Source organism: Myotis nattereri (genome assembly GCF_964212035.1).
Source record: "Myotis nattereri genome assembly, chromosome: 9".
Classification (NCBI taxonomy): Eukaryota; Metazoa; Chordata; class Mammalia; order Chiroptera; family Vespertilionidae; genus Myotis; species Myotis nattereri.
Window position 1 is genome coordinate 15,662,302 of NC_138084.1, and position 15,946 is coordinate 15,678,247.

Here is a 15,946-nt window from a genome sequence, read left to right on the forward strand (position 1 = left end):
TGGCTGGTCCTCTACCCTTTCCTGCATCTCTCATTATGACCTGCAGATAGGAGTGCTGATCGGTTGGCCCTTGGTCATGTTCCTATCCTGGAGGGGAGCGTTTGGAGAAGGACACCAGGGAGGTGGGTGCCAGAAGGGGGAGTGGATACCTGCAGGAACAGCTAGTTCACTCGGAGTTCCTAGCACCTAGGACAGTGCCTGGCACTCTATAGCATGCAAATGCATCACGAGTGAATGAATGGGTGTCCTCTGCAGTGTATGTGGGACGCCCTGCGCAGAGCCCAGCATCAGCCTCCTTCCTGGAGGGCCCAGATGAAGGTCTGTCCTTGCCCAGTTCACCTCCCCGATGGAGCGTCTCGTCCACGGCGCCTCCTCAGTGTTGAGCTGTCAGCTTGGCCCGAGAAGCCCCAGAACACCTGTTTGTTGGGGCGAGCTTGGCTGCCAGTAATTATGAGAATTAGTGATCGCACTGCCTTGCACTCACAGGTATCATTCTCAGAAATCATCTCACTCTTTGTTTACTTCTTTATTGCCGGTGTCTAGATAATTTATGTTCATTACTCTTATGGGGATCAGCTGCAGGCAGAGCTTCGATTTCATCAAATGTAAAAAGAGGATATAATCCATGCTGCACAGTTGTGGAGAGGATTAAGTAAGATAATAAAAAAGTGGAAGGCCTGGCACACGGCCTGGCACAAACTAGGTGCTCAGGAAAGGCCAGGTTCCCTTTGACTCCCTTCAATCAAGGTCTTAGTCTGAGTCTTTCCATGAGTATGTGGGAAGGTAATTCTTAATAAATGGTCCCTAATGGCACACGCACAGATGCACAGACACACACCTACACACACACAGGAAAGAACCCCAATCCCATGACGTAGGTGCTAAAAGAGGCCATGCCTGCATGGGTCAGCCAGTCAGTTTATCCCAGCACAGCAAAAGCAGGGTCATCGGCCTGGTAGCACCAGTTACTTCACCATGGGTGACATGATAGACTCAGACGTGACTGTGCAGACAGTGGGTGACACTGCACTGGAACTTAGGGCGAAGGCCTCGGCACCTTTTGTAGCAAGCTGTAAACAAGTCAGTTCCCCTTCTCCAGGGAGTGAGCCATCCCACAGTATTCACGCTGTGGTCACCTTCACCGACTTGATTGCCTGTGTGACTAGCTAGCTACCGAAATGGCTCTGGGTCACAGGATGGTGAGACCCTACAATTTGACATACTCAGAAGGGATGCTCAGAACCCATGGCGGACCACCTCACCCATCACACACACATGCACACACACGGGCACACGTCTTGTCCAAAGATGCAGCGTGGCCTGGCTGCCTGATAGGGGTCCTCATGAATGCTTGGTGGTCATATATACCGTGGCTTTGAGCATCTTGCAGTTTGAGCATCTTGCTTCTCAAACTCTACTGTGCACCCAAGTCTCCTGGGCATCTCCTTTCCTGGGGAGCAGCCAGAGTGAGCAGAGACGGGGAGGCCAGCAAAGTCCCACCCCAGCACCTCCATCTCACCAGCAGCTGGGTTCTCAGAGGACAGAGTCTGGGACAGGTGCCCGCTGCAGAGGTCTGGGGTGAAATCCCAGACTCTGCATTTCGAACAAGCTCCACGTGATGCCAACACCGCTGGTCTGTGGACCACACCATGAGAAGCAAGCGTTTAGGTGGCTTCTGAGATGCTGGGCAAGGCTGAGCCAATAAACAGCTGTGAGAATGGCCGGGGCAGGATGGAGGAGACTGGGGAAGTAAAGGCTGATGCTGGGGCTGCAGCCCGGGACCGCTTTCCTTGCCGCCAAAACACCACATGGTGTTTCTCCTGGGTCTTACTCGCTAAGGAGAGGCTCCAGCTCCGCGGGTCAGGAGTGCAGGTGGGAGACTGCGTGGGGCGCTGCGCAGCTCGGGCTGGATGGTGGCGGGTGCCTGCCTCCCACTGCGTTCCTCTGAGAGGTCTTAGCAAGTCACGTCCCCTCTGGGCCGCAGTTTCCTCACCTAGAAAGGAGGGGCTTGGGACAGGAGGTCTGGGAGCATCCGTTCAGCTCCAGCCTGCAGGAGGCAGGAGGATGTGAGAGCACACTGTACCCAGCCCTGTCCCTCAAGGGCCATAGGCGCCACTTGGGGACAGATCGCTTTAACTCTCCGCCTTCCGCATTAGCATCTTGGGGGTGAGTTGCTGAGGCAACAGAGGCTGTGCCCGGTCTCCTGGCATCAGTGCAGGGTGGTCTCTGTTATCCTGAAGCGAATCTCCGTACCCAGGCCTCTTTCACTTACGACCTTCCCACCCTCCCACTTTGTCACCCTGAGCCCCTGCTATCCTCGGCCCAGAGGCTCTACAATGCTTGCAGCCTGACCCTGGCCTTCCACAGGCTGCGCCCCCTTCTCCCCAGCCTTATTTGGCTGTGCTTGGAATCCTGGAGCCTGTCAGTCGGCCTCAGGGAATTTGTTTCGACTTCCGACTTCGTGGTCCCCTTCCAGGGAGATGGCAGGTGGTTGGGAGGAGCCCCCCCCCCCCCATCCCCCTTTCTTGGGCAGATGCCTTCTCTTTTCCTGCTCTACTCGCTGGCCTGCTGGGGGGGGGGGGGGAGGAGGTGGCCAGGCAACCTGGGACTTATTTGTAAACTATGAATATTAATCCATATATTTTTACTTTTGATTATGCAAAAGTAGATAGAAGAGTATAACGAACTCCTACGTACCTATCACCCAGCATCAATAATGAGTAACTCCGAGGCACCACTAATCCTTTTGTAAAATAGGAAATGCATGCACCTGGTGTAAAATTCAGTGAGAAGTAAGACCCTCTCCCCCTTAGCCCTCAATCCCAGGAGCAGCGGCTGTCACAGCCTCCAGCTGTAATGCTCATACATGAGCACATGTAAATGGGTGTCCTTTTAATTTTATTAAAACGGGGCACTTTTATTTTATACTACAGGCCCGGTGTATGAATTCGTGCACAGGTGGGGTCCCTAGGCCTGGCCAGCGATCAGGGCTGATCAGGTCTGGGCCAATCAGGGCCTGCCGGCTGGGGGAACAGAAAGGGCGTGGGGGGTTGGCTGCCAACCCCGGGTAGGAAGCTGGTCCTCGGCCCCCCTGGGAAAGGGGCCACATCTGCCACCACCCATCCTCAGCTTCCTATCTCAGAACTCATACAACTCAATAGAGAAAAAAACCACAGTCTGGTTTAAAAATGGGCTGAAGATTTGAATAGACATTTTCCTAAAGGAGACAGATGGCCAACAGGTACATGAAAAGGTGCTCAACATCACTAGTCATCAGAGAAATGCAAATCAAAACCACAGTGAGATAGCACCTCACACCCGTTAGAATGGCTATTATCAAAAAGACAAGACATTACGTGTTGGGGAAGATACTGTTTTGTGTGGAGGTTCCTCAAAAAATTAAAAACAGAACTACAATATGATCCAGGATTTTCATTTCTGGGTATTTATCCAAAGAAAACAAAAATGAATTTGAAAAAATATATGCACTCCTATGTTCATTGCAGCATTATTTACAATAGCCAAGACATGGAAACACCCTGACTGTTCATTGATGAATGAATGGATAAAGAGAATGTGGTTTTGCCCAGCTGGCATGACTCAGTGGTTGAGTGTTGACCTATGATGAACCAGGATGTCACGGTTAGATTCCCGGTCAGGACACATGCCCGGGTTGTGGACTCAATCCTCAGTGTGGGTGTGCAGAAGGCAGCCGATCAGTGATTCTCTCTCATCATTGAAATTTCTGTCTTTCTCTCCCTCTCCCTTCCGCTCTGAAATCAATAAAAATATAATTAAAAAAAGAATATGTGGATATATATATATTATTATATATTTATGTATATAATAATATATATATATTATTATTCAACCATAAAAAAGAAGGAAATCTTGCCATTTTGGACAAAATAGATGGACTTTGAGGGCATTATGCTAAGTGAAATAAGTCAGACAAAGACAAATACCATATGATATCACGTATATATGGAATCTAGAAAAACAAAACAAACTCATAAATACAGACTATAGATTGTTGGTTGCCAGAGGCTGGGGCTGGGGTAGGGGTTGGTTGTAGGAGGAGTGGGTGGAGAGACAAAAGGTATAAACTTTCCGTAAAACTAAGTGTTGTACAGCATGTAACGTGAGAACATGGACACGATGGTTAATATGACTGTATTGCATATTTGAAAGTTGCTAAGAGAGTACATCTTAAAGGTTCTCATCACAAGAAAAAAAGCCTGTAAGTATGTGTGGTGACAGATGTGAATTAGATTTTTGTGGTGATCATTTCACAATATATACAAATATCAAGTCATTATGTTGTACACCTGAAACGAATATGCTTTTATGTCAATTACAACGCAATTAAATTTTTTTTGTAGAGCTCGATCTCCAGGCCCCTCCTCTCCCAGGAGGCCAGTGGGCGGGGCTGAACGCTCTAACTCTAATCACTCAGTCTTTCTGATGACCAGTCGCATCCTGAGGGTCCCTAGGGGCCCAATCCTAAGCCACCGCGTTAGCATAAACTCAGGTGCGATGGAAAGGGGCTCTTTATTAACAACAAATGACATCTGTAATACTTGGGAAATTCCAGGGTTTTTAGGAGCTCTGTGCCTGGAACTGGGGACAAAGACCAAACCTATTTCTAACTCTGCCACACCTTCCCGCTCTTCTGATGCCCTGGCTTTGTCCTCAAGGTGTTTCCTGCCAGGGTCCTGTGCAGGGCAAGGCTGCCATTCGCAGCAATGTTGTGTGCTCTCTCCTTTGACTCATGAAGTATAAGTCCTTCCCATCCTGGGATGGGCCTGAGTAGGTCAGGTGTCATCTCAGGAGATGACAAGGTGATTAGTTAAAGGCCAGCTTCATGATCTGATTGGGAAGGGGGATGGTATTACAACAATTGGCTTCCATTAATTGGAGCCCACCCCTGGAGCTGACAGTGGGCTCAGCTTCTCCGGAATCTCAGTGTGGGAGGAGGTGTGGCACCCGAACACCGTCCAGTTCTGTTACATGGGGAGGAAAGGGTGAGTGGGAGCCAGGTAAGCCCCCAGCAGTGTCCTCTGTGAGAAGCAAATGCATAAAAAAGTTGCCACCCTTAACTACCTCCTCGACTTGACTCTCAAACCTTTACATTGCCTCTCCCAACCTCCTCTTAATACAAGTTTTACCTATGTTGGAGTCCACCTTTTATCTTTAGGTTCTGCAGGAGGGACCAAAACCACCCTGGGAGACTATGTTCTATTGTCCTCGGGCAGCTCACTGCTGATGCTCAATGGGAACTGCTCTGTAGATGAAGGCCTGAAACCCCGTCGGCCACAATTCCTCCACACACACAATCAGGGCTGCACAGGGCCAGAGGTTCCCCCATGGGAGTTCTTTGCCCTTGGGGCTCCTGCCCATATTTTTTTGTTTTTATTCACATATAAGTACATATAGAAAAATGCACATAATATATACTTGGCTTAATATATTTTCACAAACTGAACACACCCAGGGGGCAGCATCAAGGCACGACCAGCACCCTAGAACCCTCTTTGTGTCCCTCTTAGCTATTCCCAAGGACTACCATGAACACTTCTGACACCCTAGCTCTGCCTGTTTTTAACTTTACGTAAATTGAATTATACTGTATGTACTCATTGGGGTCTCATTTCTCTTCTCAGCATTATGACTCATCCATACTATAGCATATAGTTGGAGTTTGTTCATTCTCATTTCTGCATAGTATCTCCACCAATCTATTTTTTATTTTACCTATTGAGTTTTGAGAGAGAGAAAGGAAAGGAGAAAGAGAGAAACATTGATTTGCTGCCTCACTTATTTATGCATTCATTGGTTGGTTCTTGTATGTGCCCTGACCGCAGATCGAACCTGCAACCTTGGTGCATCAGGACATCACTCTTAACCAACTGAGCTACTCAGCCAGGGCCATCCACTGACCTATTTTTAAAACATAAAGAAGCTTAATGGATATTGAACAGTTCCCTATTAATTAATATTAGTCAGCAGGACAAGTAAATGTTTGTGCCAAATTTCTTTGCTTTTGCCTAGAATGATAACAACTAACTAGTGTGTTAACCCTAGTTATTGCATAACCTGTGTGTATGGGAAAAACAAGGAAAATGAATGAATTCCTATACAGTGCATGCCATCTGTTTAGTAGAGAAATCTTTCAAAATGGGAATCATAAAACAAAAAACAGAGGTGCTTCATGGTGGAAATATCAGGGTCCTTATTGATCAATCGATTGATTGACTCATCAATTATGCATCTGGTGTCATTCATGTGCCTGGATCTCTCCTTCCTCCTAACCAATAGGTTTGATCTCAGTGAGTAACGATGGAAAAACCTTAGATATCTTTTCTAGCAATTTCTAAACTAAATAAATATAAGGAGTTTCTTTAAAGAATTTTTAAGCAACATTCTTTTTCTCATAAGCAAAAAAACCAAGAACTCTCTCTTTAACATCCCTCTCCCCCAACTAACCACTAGTGATCGATACCGCAGAATGCATCCTCCCAGACCTCTGCATGCAAATCCATATAGCTATACACATACATTTTAAATGATATAATTTTGTATCTATCCTTTCATAGTTTTCATTTTTTAAAAATAGACTTTATTGTTTAGAGCAGTTTTAGGTTCATAGAAAAATCAAGAAGATAGTACAGTAAGTTCCCAAATACCCCCTGTCCTCACACAGCTCCCCAGGTACGGGCATCTCACTCCAGAGTGTCATGTTTTGTACAACTGATGAACCTATATTGACACATCATAATGGCCCAAGTTCATAGTTTACATTAACGTTCAGTCTTGGTGTATATTCTATGGCTTTGGGATATGTTTCCACCATGATAGTATCATACAGAGTATTTTCTCTGCTCTGAAAATCCTACGTTCCTCCTATTCATCCCTTCCAACCCTAACCCCTAGCAACCACTGATATTTTCACTATCTCCATGGTTTTACCTTTTCTAGAATGTCATATAGTTGGAATCATACAGTATGTGGCCTTTCAAAATTATCTTTCATTTAATAATAACTTTCATTTTTATTTTACAACTAGAGGCCTGGTGCACAAAAATTTTGCACTCGGGGGGGAGGGGGGTCCCTCAGCCCGGCCTGTGCCCTCTCGCAGTCTGGGACCCCTCGGGAGATAACGACCTGCTGGCTTAGGCCTGCTCCCGGGTGGCAGAGGGCAGGCCCAATCCCTAGGTGCCTGCCCTGCAGCTCCTGGTCGGGCTCAGAGCAGGGCCGATTGGGGAGTTGGGGCGCCGCCCCCTGTCATGCACAGAGCAGGGCGATTGGGAGGTTGTGATGCCACCCTCAGTCACGCTCAGGGTAGGGCCGATTGAGGGATTGGGGCACTGTCCCCTGTCACACGCAAGGCAGGGTTGATGGGGAGGTTGCGGCGCCACCCCCTGTCACGCACAGAGAAGGGCCAATCAGGGGGTTGGGGCACTTCCCCCTGTTACTCACAGAGCAGGGCCCATCAGGGGGGTTGGGGCTCTGTACCCTGTCACGCACAGAGCAGGGCCAATCAGGGGGTTGGGGCGCAACCCCCTGTCACGCACAGAGCAGGCCCCATCAGGGGGTTGGGGCACCGCCCTCTATCACCCACAGAGCAGGGCCGATCAAGGGGTTGGGGTGCTGCCACTCTCACACTCAGGGCAGGGCCAATGGGGAGGTTATAGCTCTACCCCGTCACACACAGAGCAGGGCCCATGGGGGGAGGGTGGGTTGGGGCGCCGCACCCTGTCACACAGAGGGCCGATCAGGGGGTTGGGGTGCTTTCCCCTGTCACAAACAGAACCGCAGGGCGATCAGGGGGTTGGGGAGCTCCCCCCATCAGGCACAGAGCAGGGCTGATCAGGGGGTTGGGGTGCCTTCCCCTGTCACGAACAGAGCAGGGTGGGTAGGGAGGTTGTGGCCCCGCCCCCTGTCACACACAGAGCCGCAGGGCAATCAGGGGGTTTGGGCGCTGCCCCCAGTCACGCTGATCCCAGTGCTGGGAGGCCTCGCGGCTCCGCTGATCCCGGTGCTGGGAGGCATATTACCCTTTTACTATATAGGGTAGAGGCCTGGTGCACGGGTGGGTGCTGGCTGGTTTGCCCTGAAGGGTGTCTTGGATCAGGGTGGGGGACCCCACTGGGGTGCCTGGCCAGCCTGGGTGAGGGATGATGGCTGTTTGCAGCTGGTCACACACCCTTCAGGGTGGGGGTCCCCACTGGGGTGCCTGGCCAGTCTGGGTGAGGGGCTGAGGGCTGTTTTCAGGCTGGAGGTGACTGAAGCTCCCAACTGCTCCTTTTTTTTTCTTTTTTTCTTTTTTATTCTGGACCAGCTTTAGCTTTGAGGCTTGCCTCCAGCTCTTAGGCCTCCGCTGCTGAAAGTAGGTTTCTGGCCTTTGCTTACAATGTTGTGATCCTGCTGGCTAAAGCCAGGCGGACTAAAGCAGGTTTCTGGGGGTTTTTTTAGCTTCTATATTTGTTACATAGTTGTTTAGAGTTGCAGCTCAGAGGCCTACAGCGGCAGGCGGGGAATGTTGGAATCCTCCATCACTGAAGCAAGCAAGCCTCATGTTAGTTTCAAGCTGCCTGGCTGCCGGCTGCCATCTTGGCTGGCAGTTAATTTGCATATTGTCCTGATTAGCCAATGGGAAGGGTAGCAGTCATACGCTAATTACCATGTTTCTCTTTTATTAGATAGGATATGTTGAGCATGTGTTTCCATGTCAATAAATATTTTTTCAAAGCACTGTGAATTGCTGTCTAGTATTTCATTGTTATACTATATGTGAACTTCTCTCCTATTTTCAAGGTTTACATTTTTTTTCTGTTTTTTGCTACTAAAAATAATGTTGGAGAAGACAACCGGGTGGGTAAATCTTAACACATAACATAGTTATGTCCTTAGGATATTCCTAGATTGGGGATTGCTCCTGAAAGGTTTTGCTCATTTCAAGGTTTTTGATATATGTTGCCAAATTGCCCTCCAGAAAGGATAGACCAATTTATATTCTAATGAGTAGGGCATTTAGGGTATTTCCCCCACACTCTTGCCAACACTGAATACGTATTTTTAATCTTTGCCAACTTAATAGAGAGAAAATGATATTTATTTGTTTTAATTTTTACTTGAGTATTAAAGTTTTACAATTTTCCATAAAGCATATTGGCTATTTGTCTTTCTTCTTTTGCAAATTGCTTTTTCATGTTCTTTTCCATTTTTTCTATTGGGATAAGTATCTTTAAAAAAGATACTTAAATACTACTGTGAAGGCCCTCTTTTAATGTCAAAAATTTTCATCAGTGTGGCCACCTGATGTCTGTTAGACTTTCAAAATCCTATGTAATAAAAGGCTAATATGCAAATTGACTGAATGGTGGAACAACTGGTCACTATGACACACACTGACCACCAGGGGGCAGACGTTCAATGCAGGAGCTTCCCTCTGGTGGTCAGTGCACTCCCACAGGCTGAGACCCGCTCTGCCAGAAGCTGGGCTCAGCGCTGGTGGTGGCGGGAGCCTCTACAGCAGGCGGACATCCCCCGAGGGGTCCTGGACTGTGAGAGGGTGCAGGCTGGGCAGAAGGACACCCCCGCCCAGTGTACAAATGTCGTGCACCGGGCCTCTAGTAATAAATAAAATGAATGAGAATAAGAACTTTTATAAGTCTATATTATCTTAATATATGCCAGGCATTATGCTACATAAAACAGCACTATGAGATAGGTTCTTATAACAGTCCCATTGGACAGATGGGGAAACCAATTAACTGTGCAGGAGTGCTTAATTAATTTTCTCAAGGTTACATAGAGTGTGAGTGGCCATTCTGGGGTTGGTTGATTAACAAAACACATGGTAACCTAGAGTTTCTATGAATTCCATAACACTTAAAAAAAACCATATTTTTATTGATTTCAGAAAGGAAGGGAAAGGGAGAGATAGAAACATCATGATGAGAGAGAATCACTGATAGGCTGCCTCCTGCACATCCCACATTGGGGATCGAGCTCGAAACCCAAGCATGTGCCCTAATCAGGAATCAAACTGTGACCTCCTAGTTCATAGGTCAATGCTCAACCACTGAGCCATGCCGGCCTGGTTCAATAACACTTTTTAATAAATTTATCTTTTGCCGAAACCGGTTTGGCTCAGTGGATAGAGCGTCGGCCTGCGGACTGAAAGGTCCCAGATTCGATTCCGGTCAAGGGCATGTACCTTGGTTGTGGGCACATCCCCAGTGGGGAGTGTGCAGGAGGCAGCTGGTCGATGTTTCTCTCTCATCGATGTTTCTAACTCTGTATCTCTCTCCTTTCCTCTCTGTAAAAACTCAATAAAATATATTTAAAAAATAAATAAATAAATAAATAAATAAATTTATCTTTTGTTCATCACAAAAATATCTATATATACTTGCAAATCTATCTTATATATAAATTCAAGTCATATAATTTTTTTCTCTCCACTCAACAACTCCTTGTAACAATCACATGCTCTCCCCCATTACTCCCATGAGTTCCTGTTAAGAACCATGTTGGACCTTACATCTTCCAGGAAGGGGAACTGAGGCTCGGGGCAAGGCAAGACCTTGCTCTGGGTCACCTCAAGAGTTTATGGAACAGCCAGCACTGACACCTCGGGCTCAGGACACACAGCCCAGGTCAGCGTGGGACTTGGCCAGCCCCTTAATCTATTGCTTTGTTATCAGAGGGCGCAAACAGAGGATGCTGTGGTGGTACCAGAACAGACCTGCCGGATTCTCATGTTGCCAGCCTCTAGGGAAACCAAGTGGGCACAGACTCCCAGTCCTCTGGCCACACTGGCTGCTGGGCATTCCAGGACGCTGGCCCGCTGCCAAGGTGAAAACAGCGCGGCAGGCTCCTGAGCCGCATTCTGCCCCCTGCTCTGGGTTTGCATCTCATTGCTGGGTTCGCAACATGCCTAATCTCTGCGTGTCCAGACTCAGAGGAGCCAGCTGAGGGGGAGCGCTGCCAGCAGCTTGGAGTCCTCCCTGAGGCCCACCCCCCACCCCTCCCCCAAGTCCCTCACTGGTCAGGCAGGGTCAGAGCAGCCTGCAGAAATGGTTTCGGGAGCTTCACCTGCTCAGGCCTTACAGTGCCTGCTGAGATAGACTCCATGAAGGACAGAAGTCCATATTCTCTCTCTTCCTAAGTGGAAGGTCATTTGATCCTCCCACATCCCATTTCTCCCTCCCTGCCCCCATGGCCTTCCTTACAGACCCAGAACGGAGTTCTAATGCACATTGGTCATGCAAGTGAGGCTTGCTCCTGGTTCTCTAGGCAACTGGACTCCTCTAAGAATGGAGAGAACGTAATTGTTCAGGCAGTCAGTCAATAGGTGTCAAATGATTCCTATGCAACCCATCACGTTTCCCTTTTTTGCTTTAGCTGCTAGGAGGCTCAGAGCTGACTGACAAGCTCGCTCACTATCTTAAAACAGATTCTTGGTACAATTGGCATCACTTCTTCTCCAGGAGGCCTCTGGTTATTCAACTGTTGAGTATGTATTTATGTTATAAATCATCCCAATTCTTTTATGTGATGAAGGTGGGCTGTAAATGAGAAATAAGACATGAAAGGAAGTGGCCCGTAGACCTCTCTACTTTGAGATACACATGAATGCTTTCCTCAGAAGGGGATGGTTTTCCCGGGACCATGCAAGACTTAGAAAAATGTCTGTGAGCCTTGTTTCTTCTCTGTCTTTCTTTCCCTTCCTACCTACTTTTTCTCTGCATTTTCCTCTTTCCTCCTTCTTCCCCTCCATCTTTTATTCTCTCGCTATCACCTACTTTTCTGTCTTTTCCCTTCTTTCCTTTACCGTCTCTCTTCCCTCCATCCCTTGTCTCCTCTCTCCCCTTCCTGCTCACCCCTTGCCTCTGGGCAGCCGGATGAATGTTAATATTCCATACAAACCCAGAGCGCTTGGCTCTTTCCAAGGCCTTGCCCTTGCCTTTATCTCATTTATTCCCCGTGGCGATAACCTGGCAATTATGATCATTTCCATTTTACCAGGAAGACACCGAGGCCTAGAGAGTGTAAGTGATGTGCCCACGGTCACAGAGCTTATACTTTACAGCTTATTATCAAAATCAGGCTCCAGGCCTCCTGAGTCTCATTCCATCACACTCTCCACTGCACCTCCCTGCCTCTCAATGCCAGCATCACCCACATGGCCTGGCAGAGAAGATTCAAAGCATGACCTTGAGAGTGGGTGCTTCCTTCAAGTTTATGCCCTAGCACTTGGCTTGTCTTTGGCTAGTTCTTCCTTGGTGCCAGGCACTTCAGTGGTGGGCAGAGGGCCTGCACCCTGCCCTTGGGGCACTTAAAATCTCTTATGAGAAACAGATACTAATCAAATAATCAGGCTAATGAAAGACCATTCGAAGTGTGACATGTGCCATGAGGAAAGGGAGATGGGGCTGGAGAGGGTATTACCGGGCGGGGGGGGGGGGGGGAGTGAGAGCTGAAGGATGGGGTAGGAGTTTCTAGGCATGTGCAGGTGGAGGACACAGCAAGTTCACGGGCTCCATGGCAGGGTGGAGCATGGTCCCAAGCAGTCTGTTTCTAATATAGTGCCAGAGTGTGCAAATGATCGGCTTTTAAAAAAGCAAATCCAATCCAGGGGAGAGAATTCAGAGTCCTTCCCCGCCCCCCCTCCCGGCCACCCACCCCCTCCTTTATGCTGTCCCTCATGCCCACCTTCCTGATCAGCTTTCTTCAGTGGAATTGCACAGCTCCCTAAAAACTCATCTGGGTCTAATACAGAAATGTCTGTGACAGAATCTAATATTTGCCATTTTCCAGATGAAGAAATCAGAGCACAGAGGTTAGATAACCTGCTGTCTTAGCTCAGCTGCCATCACAAACGCCACAGGCTGGGTGGCTTAAACATGACATTTAGTTCTCACAGTTCGGCAGGCTGGGAAGTCCAAGGGAAAGGTGCTGACTAATTCGGTGAACCCTCTTTCTCCTGGTTTGCCGATTGTTATCTTTCCACTGTCCTCACCTGCTGGAGAGAGCAAGCTCTGGTGTCTCCTCATCTTATAAGGGCACCAGCCCTATTGGACTAGGGCCCCACGCTTATGAAGTCATTTAACCAGAATCCCTTCCAGGCAGACCCTGCCTCTAAATACAGGCACATTGGGCCTTTGGGCATCAACATGTAAATTGGGAGGAGGGACATCCGGTCCATAACACCTGCCCAGGGGCACACAGCTAACCAGTGGGATTTGAACACAGGCTCCTAACTACCAGACCAATCGCCTCGGGATGCTTGTGTGTGAATGTTGCCATCCGAGAGAGAATACTCCCCTGGGCAGGGTGTTCAGTGACCCCTTTCAAATCCACTGGGTCTTGTTCCCGCCTGGCAGCTGGACATGTGGGTTGCGGCCTGAACCCACCCCAGGTGATCCGGGTCATCCCGCGGAGGGTATGGCGTGGAGGAAAACCTGGCCTGAAACGTCACGCTTGAGTTTGGGGGTTGTTTCCAATTTACTCCGAGGGGGCCCGGGCTCCAGTCCAGACTTCACCAGCAGTGGACTGCTTGCCCGTGGGCAAGTCACTTGACACCTGCCTGCCCCTAGGTCCCTGCCTCAGACGGGTGGCTGGGGTTCATCCATGGGCAATGAGGTCGGCCCAGCGCCAAGCGCGGAGCCGCTGGCCGGAGGCAGGCGAGCTTGCAGACGCCGGGCCCCCACCCTGGGCCGCGCAGGTGGGGAAGGGGGCGTGCGTGCGGGGCGCGGCCCGCGAGTTGGGTGGCCGTGGCCGCCGCGGGGGCGCAGGAGGACGCCCCGCAGTCGGTCCGGGTCAGCGGCGGGGGGCCGGGAGGGCGCGCGCATTTCGCAGACCCGTCCACCACCCGCAGGCCACCGGGCCCGGCCTCCCCCACGCTATCACCCGCCCCAGGCGCCCGCCCGCCGCGCCCCCTCCCGCCCGCTTGGGGGCCGAGCCCTCGGGAGGGGCTGGAATTCCTCCCAGCAGCCCCCCCACCCCGCCCCTCCCGGGCGCTCGCTTCCTCCCGCTCCCCGCGCGCCCCCCTCCCGGCCGCCAGCCAACTGCGTGCCCCCGGGGCCGGCAAGAAGCCACATGCCCCCGCAAGGAATGCCGGGCCTGGCGGGCGGGGGGCGGGCATTGGGCTGGGCCGGGCCGGGGAGGCAGGGAGCGCCCCACCGCGAAGGTTGGTGAGAGTGAAGGGGCCAGCCCGCGCCCTCCTCGGCCCCCCGCGCCGCCCCTGCGTCCGGCCCGTGCGCGGTCCGGCCCGATCGCGACCCATCACACTTTCCCCGCCGACACGCGGACGGGACGACCCGCGGGCTCTGGGGCAGCAGCGGGGCAGGTCGGCCCAGCTGGGGCGGCCCCCGCCCCCCTCCGCGCGCCCCCCGTCCTCGCCGGCTCCGAGGAGGGGGCAGGCCGTCCTGTTTCCCCACACCCCTCTCTGCCGCCGCTGGCTTTGGGGCCCCGGTGGGGAGCAGGGGGCTGATTAGCCGAGGAGCAGGGGTGTGGCCAGCGGGGCCCTGAGTAGTGAGTCACACACGGTGCTCGCCCAGTCCCGGGGCCAGCGCGGTCCCTGCCCGAGCTGCGCGCTGCGCTGACCCGAAGAGTGTCCCTGGCTTGGCATGAGGACCCTGGGGTGCCGAGGGAGGGGCTGAAGCCCGGCGCTGTGGTGGAAGAGGGCGGTAAGCGGCAACTGGGGAGACTCCCCTAGAGAGAGCAGGGTGGAGCTTGGAGTCAGGGCCAGCCCACACCACGGGGACCCCCACGCCCCACCGGTACCTGCTCAGAGCTGGCGAAGCGGGCCTGGCTGCATTCCCTGCCAGACCCAGGGCTAGGGGCTTGTCTGGAGGCACTGAGGGCCCATTTCGTCAGCCTACTCCCCTTGGCCCCCGCTGGGCTTGATTTGATTCCTCCTCAGCTCCCCACTGCAGAGTTTCGTACAGAGGCTCCTGCGAGTTCCTCATACCCTTTGCCCTTTGATTTTGGGGTCCAGGCTGTGCTGTGCAGCCCTGTTTCCTGGCCTGAGCTGCCCCTGGCCCCTGACCCCATGGGGCTGGTGGCTCCAGTCGTCCCCAGGACCAGCCCGGGATAGAAATGGCATTTCCTCTTGGCCAGGCTACAGCTGTTTTTGTTGTCTGTGTTCTCAAGAGCTTCCTCTGGGGATGGCAGGGAGGGTAACCAGATTCCACGGGACCCCCGATTGCCCTCTCCACCACTCACCCCTCTTCCCCTGTCTCTTTGATCCTTTTCCTGTGCTGGTCCCGCCTTCCTATCCCCAGAACAGAATGACTGAGAACATGAAGGAGTGTTTGGCGCAGACCAAGGCAGCTGTGGGGGACATGGTGACCGTGGTGAAGACAGAAGTCTGCTCACCTCTCCGTGACCAGGAGTATGGCCAGCCCTGGTGAGGCCCCTGTGTGGGCACAGGAGAGGGAGAAGGGGGGAATCCTTGGCTGGGTTGGTCGGGTTGGTGGGAGACCCGGCGGAGAGTTCCCATTCCCTGCCCTCGTTCCTTATGCTGCTCTGGGCAGCTCTTGGGACCAGAGAGAAAACCAAACAGTGGCCCAGTGGGCCTGGTCTCAGGACACCTCCCTCTCCACCTGTCTCCTGACCTGATAGGCTGGCTGGGGCTCCTCCCCCTGCCCAGTAGTACCTGTGGCCTCCTGGCCAGGTCCTCAGCTTCTCTGCCGGTCACCCTCTCCGATGACTTCTTTGCTTTCTTTAATGGCCTCTGTCCTGGACAGTTCTAGGAGACCAGACCCCTCGGCCATGGAAGTGGAACCCAAGAAACTGAAGGGGAAGCGTGACCTCATCATGCCCAAAAGTTTCCAGCAAGTGGACTTCTGGTGTAAGTGGAGCTTGGGGCTATTTCCTGGGCTGCTCCTCCCTTCACCCCCAACCCCCGACCCCATCTCGCTCAGGGAATTTG

General features: G+C 51.5%; 1 protein-coding gene across 2 annotated transcripts in view; it reads left to right on the forward strand.

Moving 5' to 3' along the window:
• Positions 1 to 15,300: 15,300 nt before the first annotated feature.
• PRDM11 (PR/SET domain 11) overlaps positions 15,301 to 15,946 on the forward strand; it is a gene marked incomplete at its 3' end in the record, with an annotated part of 43,944 nt that continues 43,298 nt past the window's right edge. For both annotated transcript variants that reach the window (XM_081100364.1, XM_081100365.1), the window contains exons 1-2: positions 15,301 to 15,421; positions 15,762 to 15,865. In XM_081100364.1, coding sequence (XP_080956490.1) covers positions 15,303 to 15,421; positions 15,762 to 15,865 — 223 coding nt within the window. In that variant the 5' untranslated portion in view covers positions 15,301 to 15,302. The remainder of the gene's footprint in view (positions 15,422 to 15,761; positions 15,866 to 15,946) is intronic.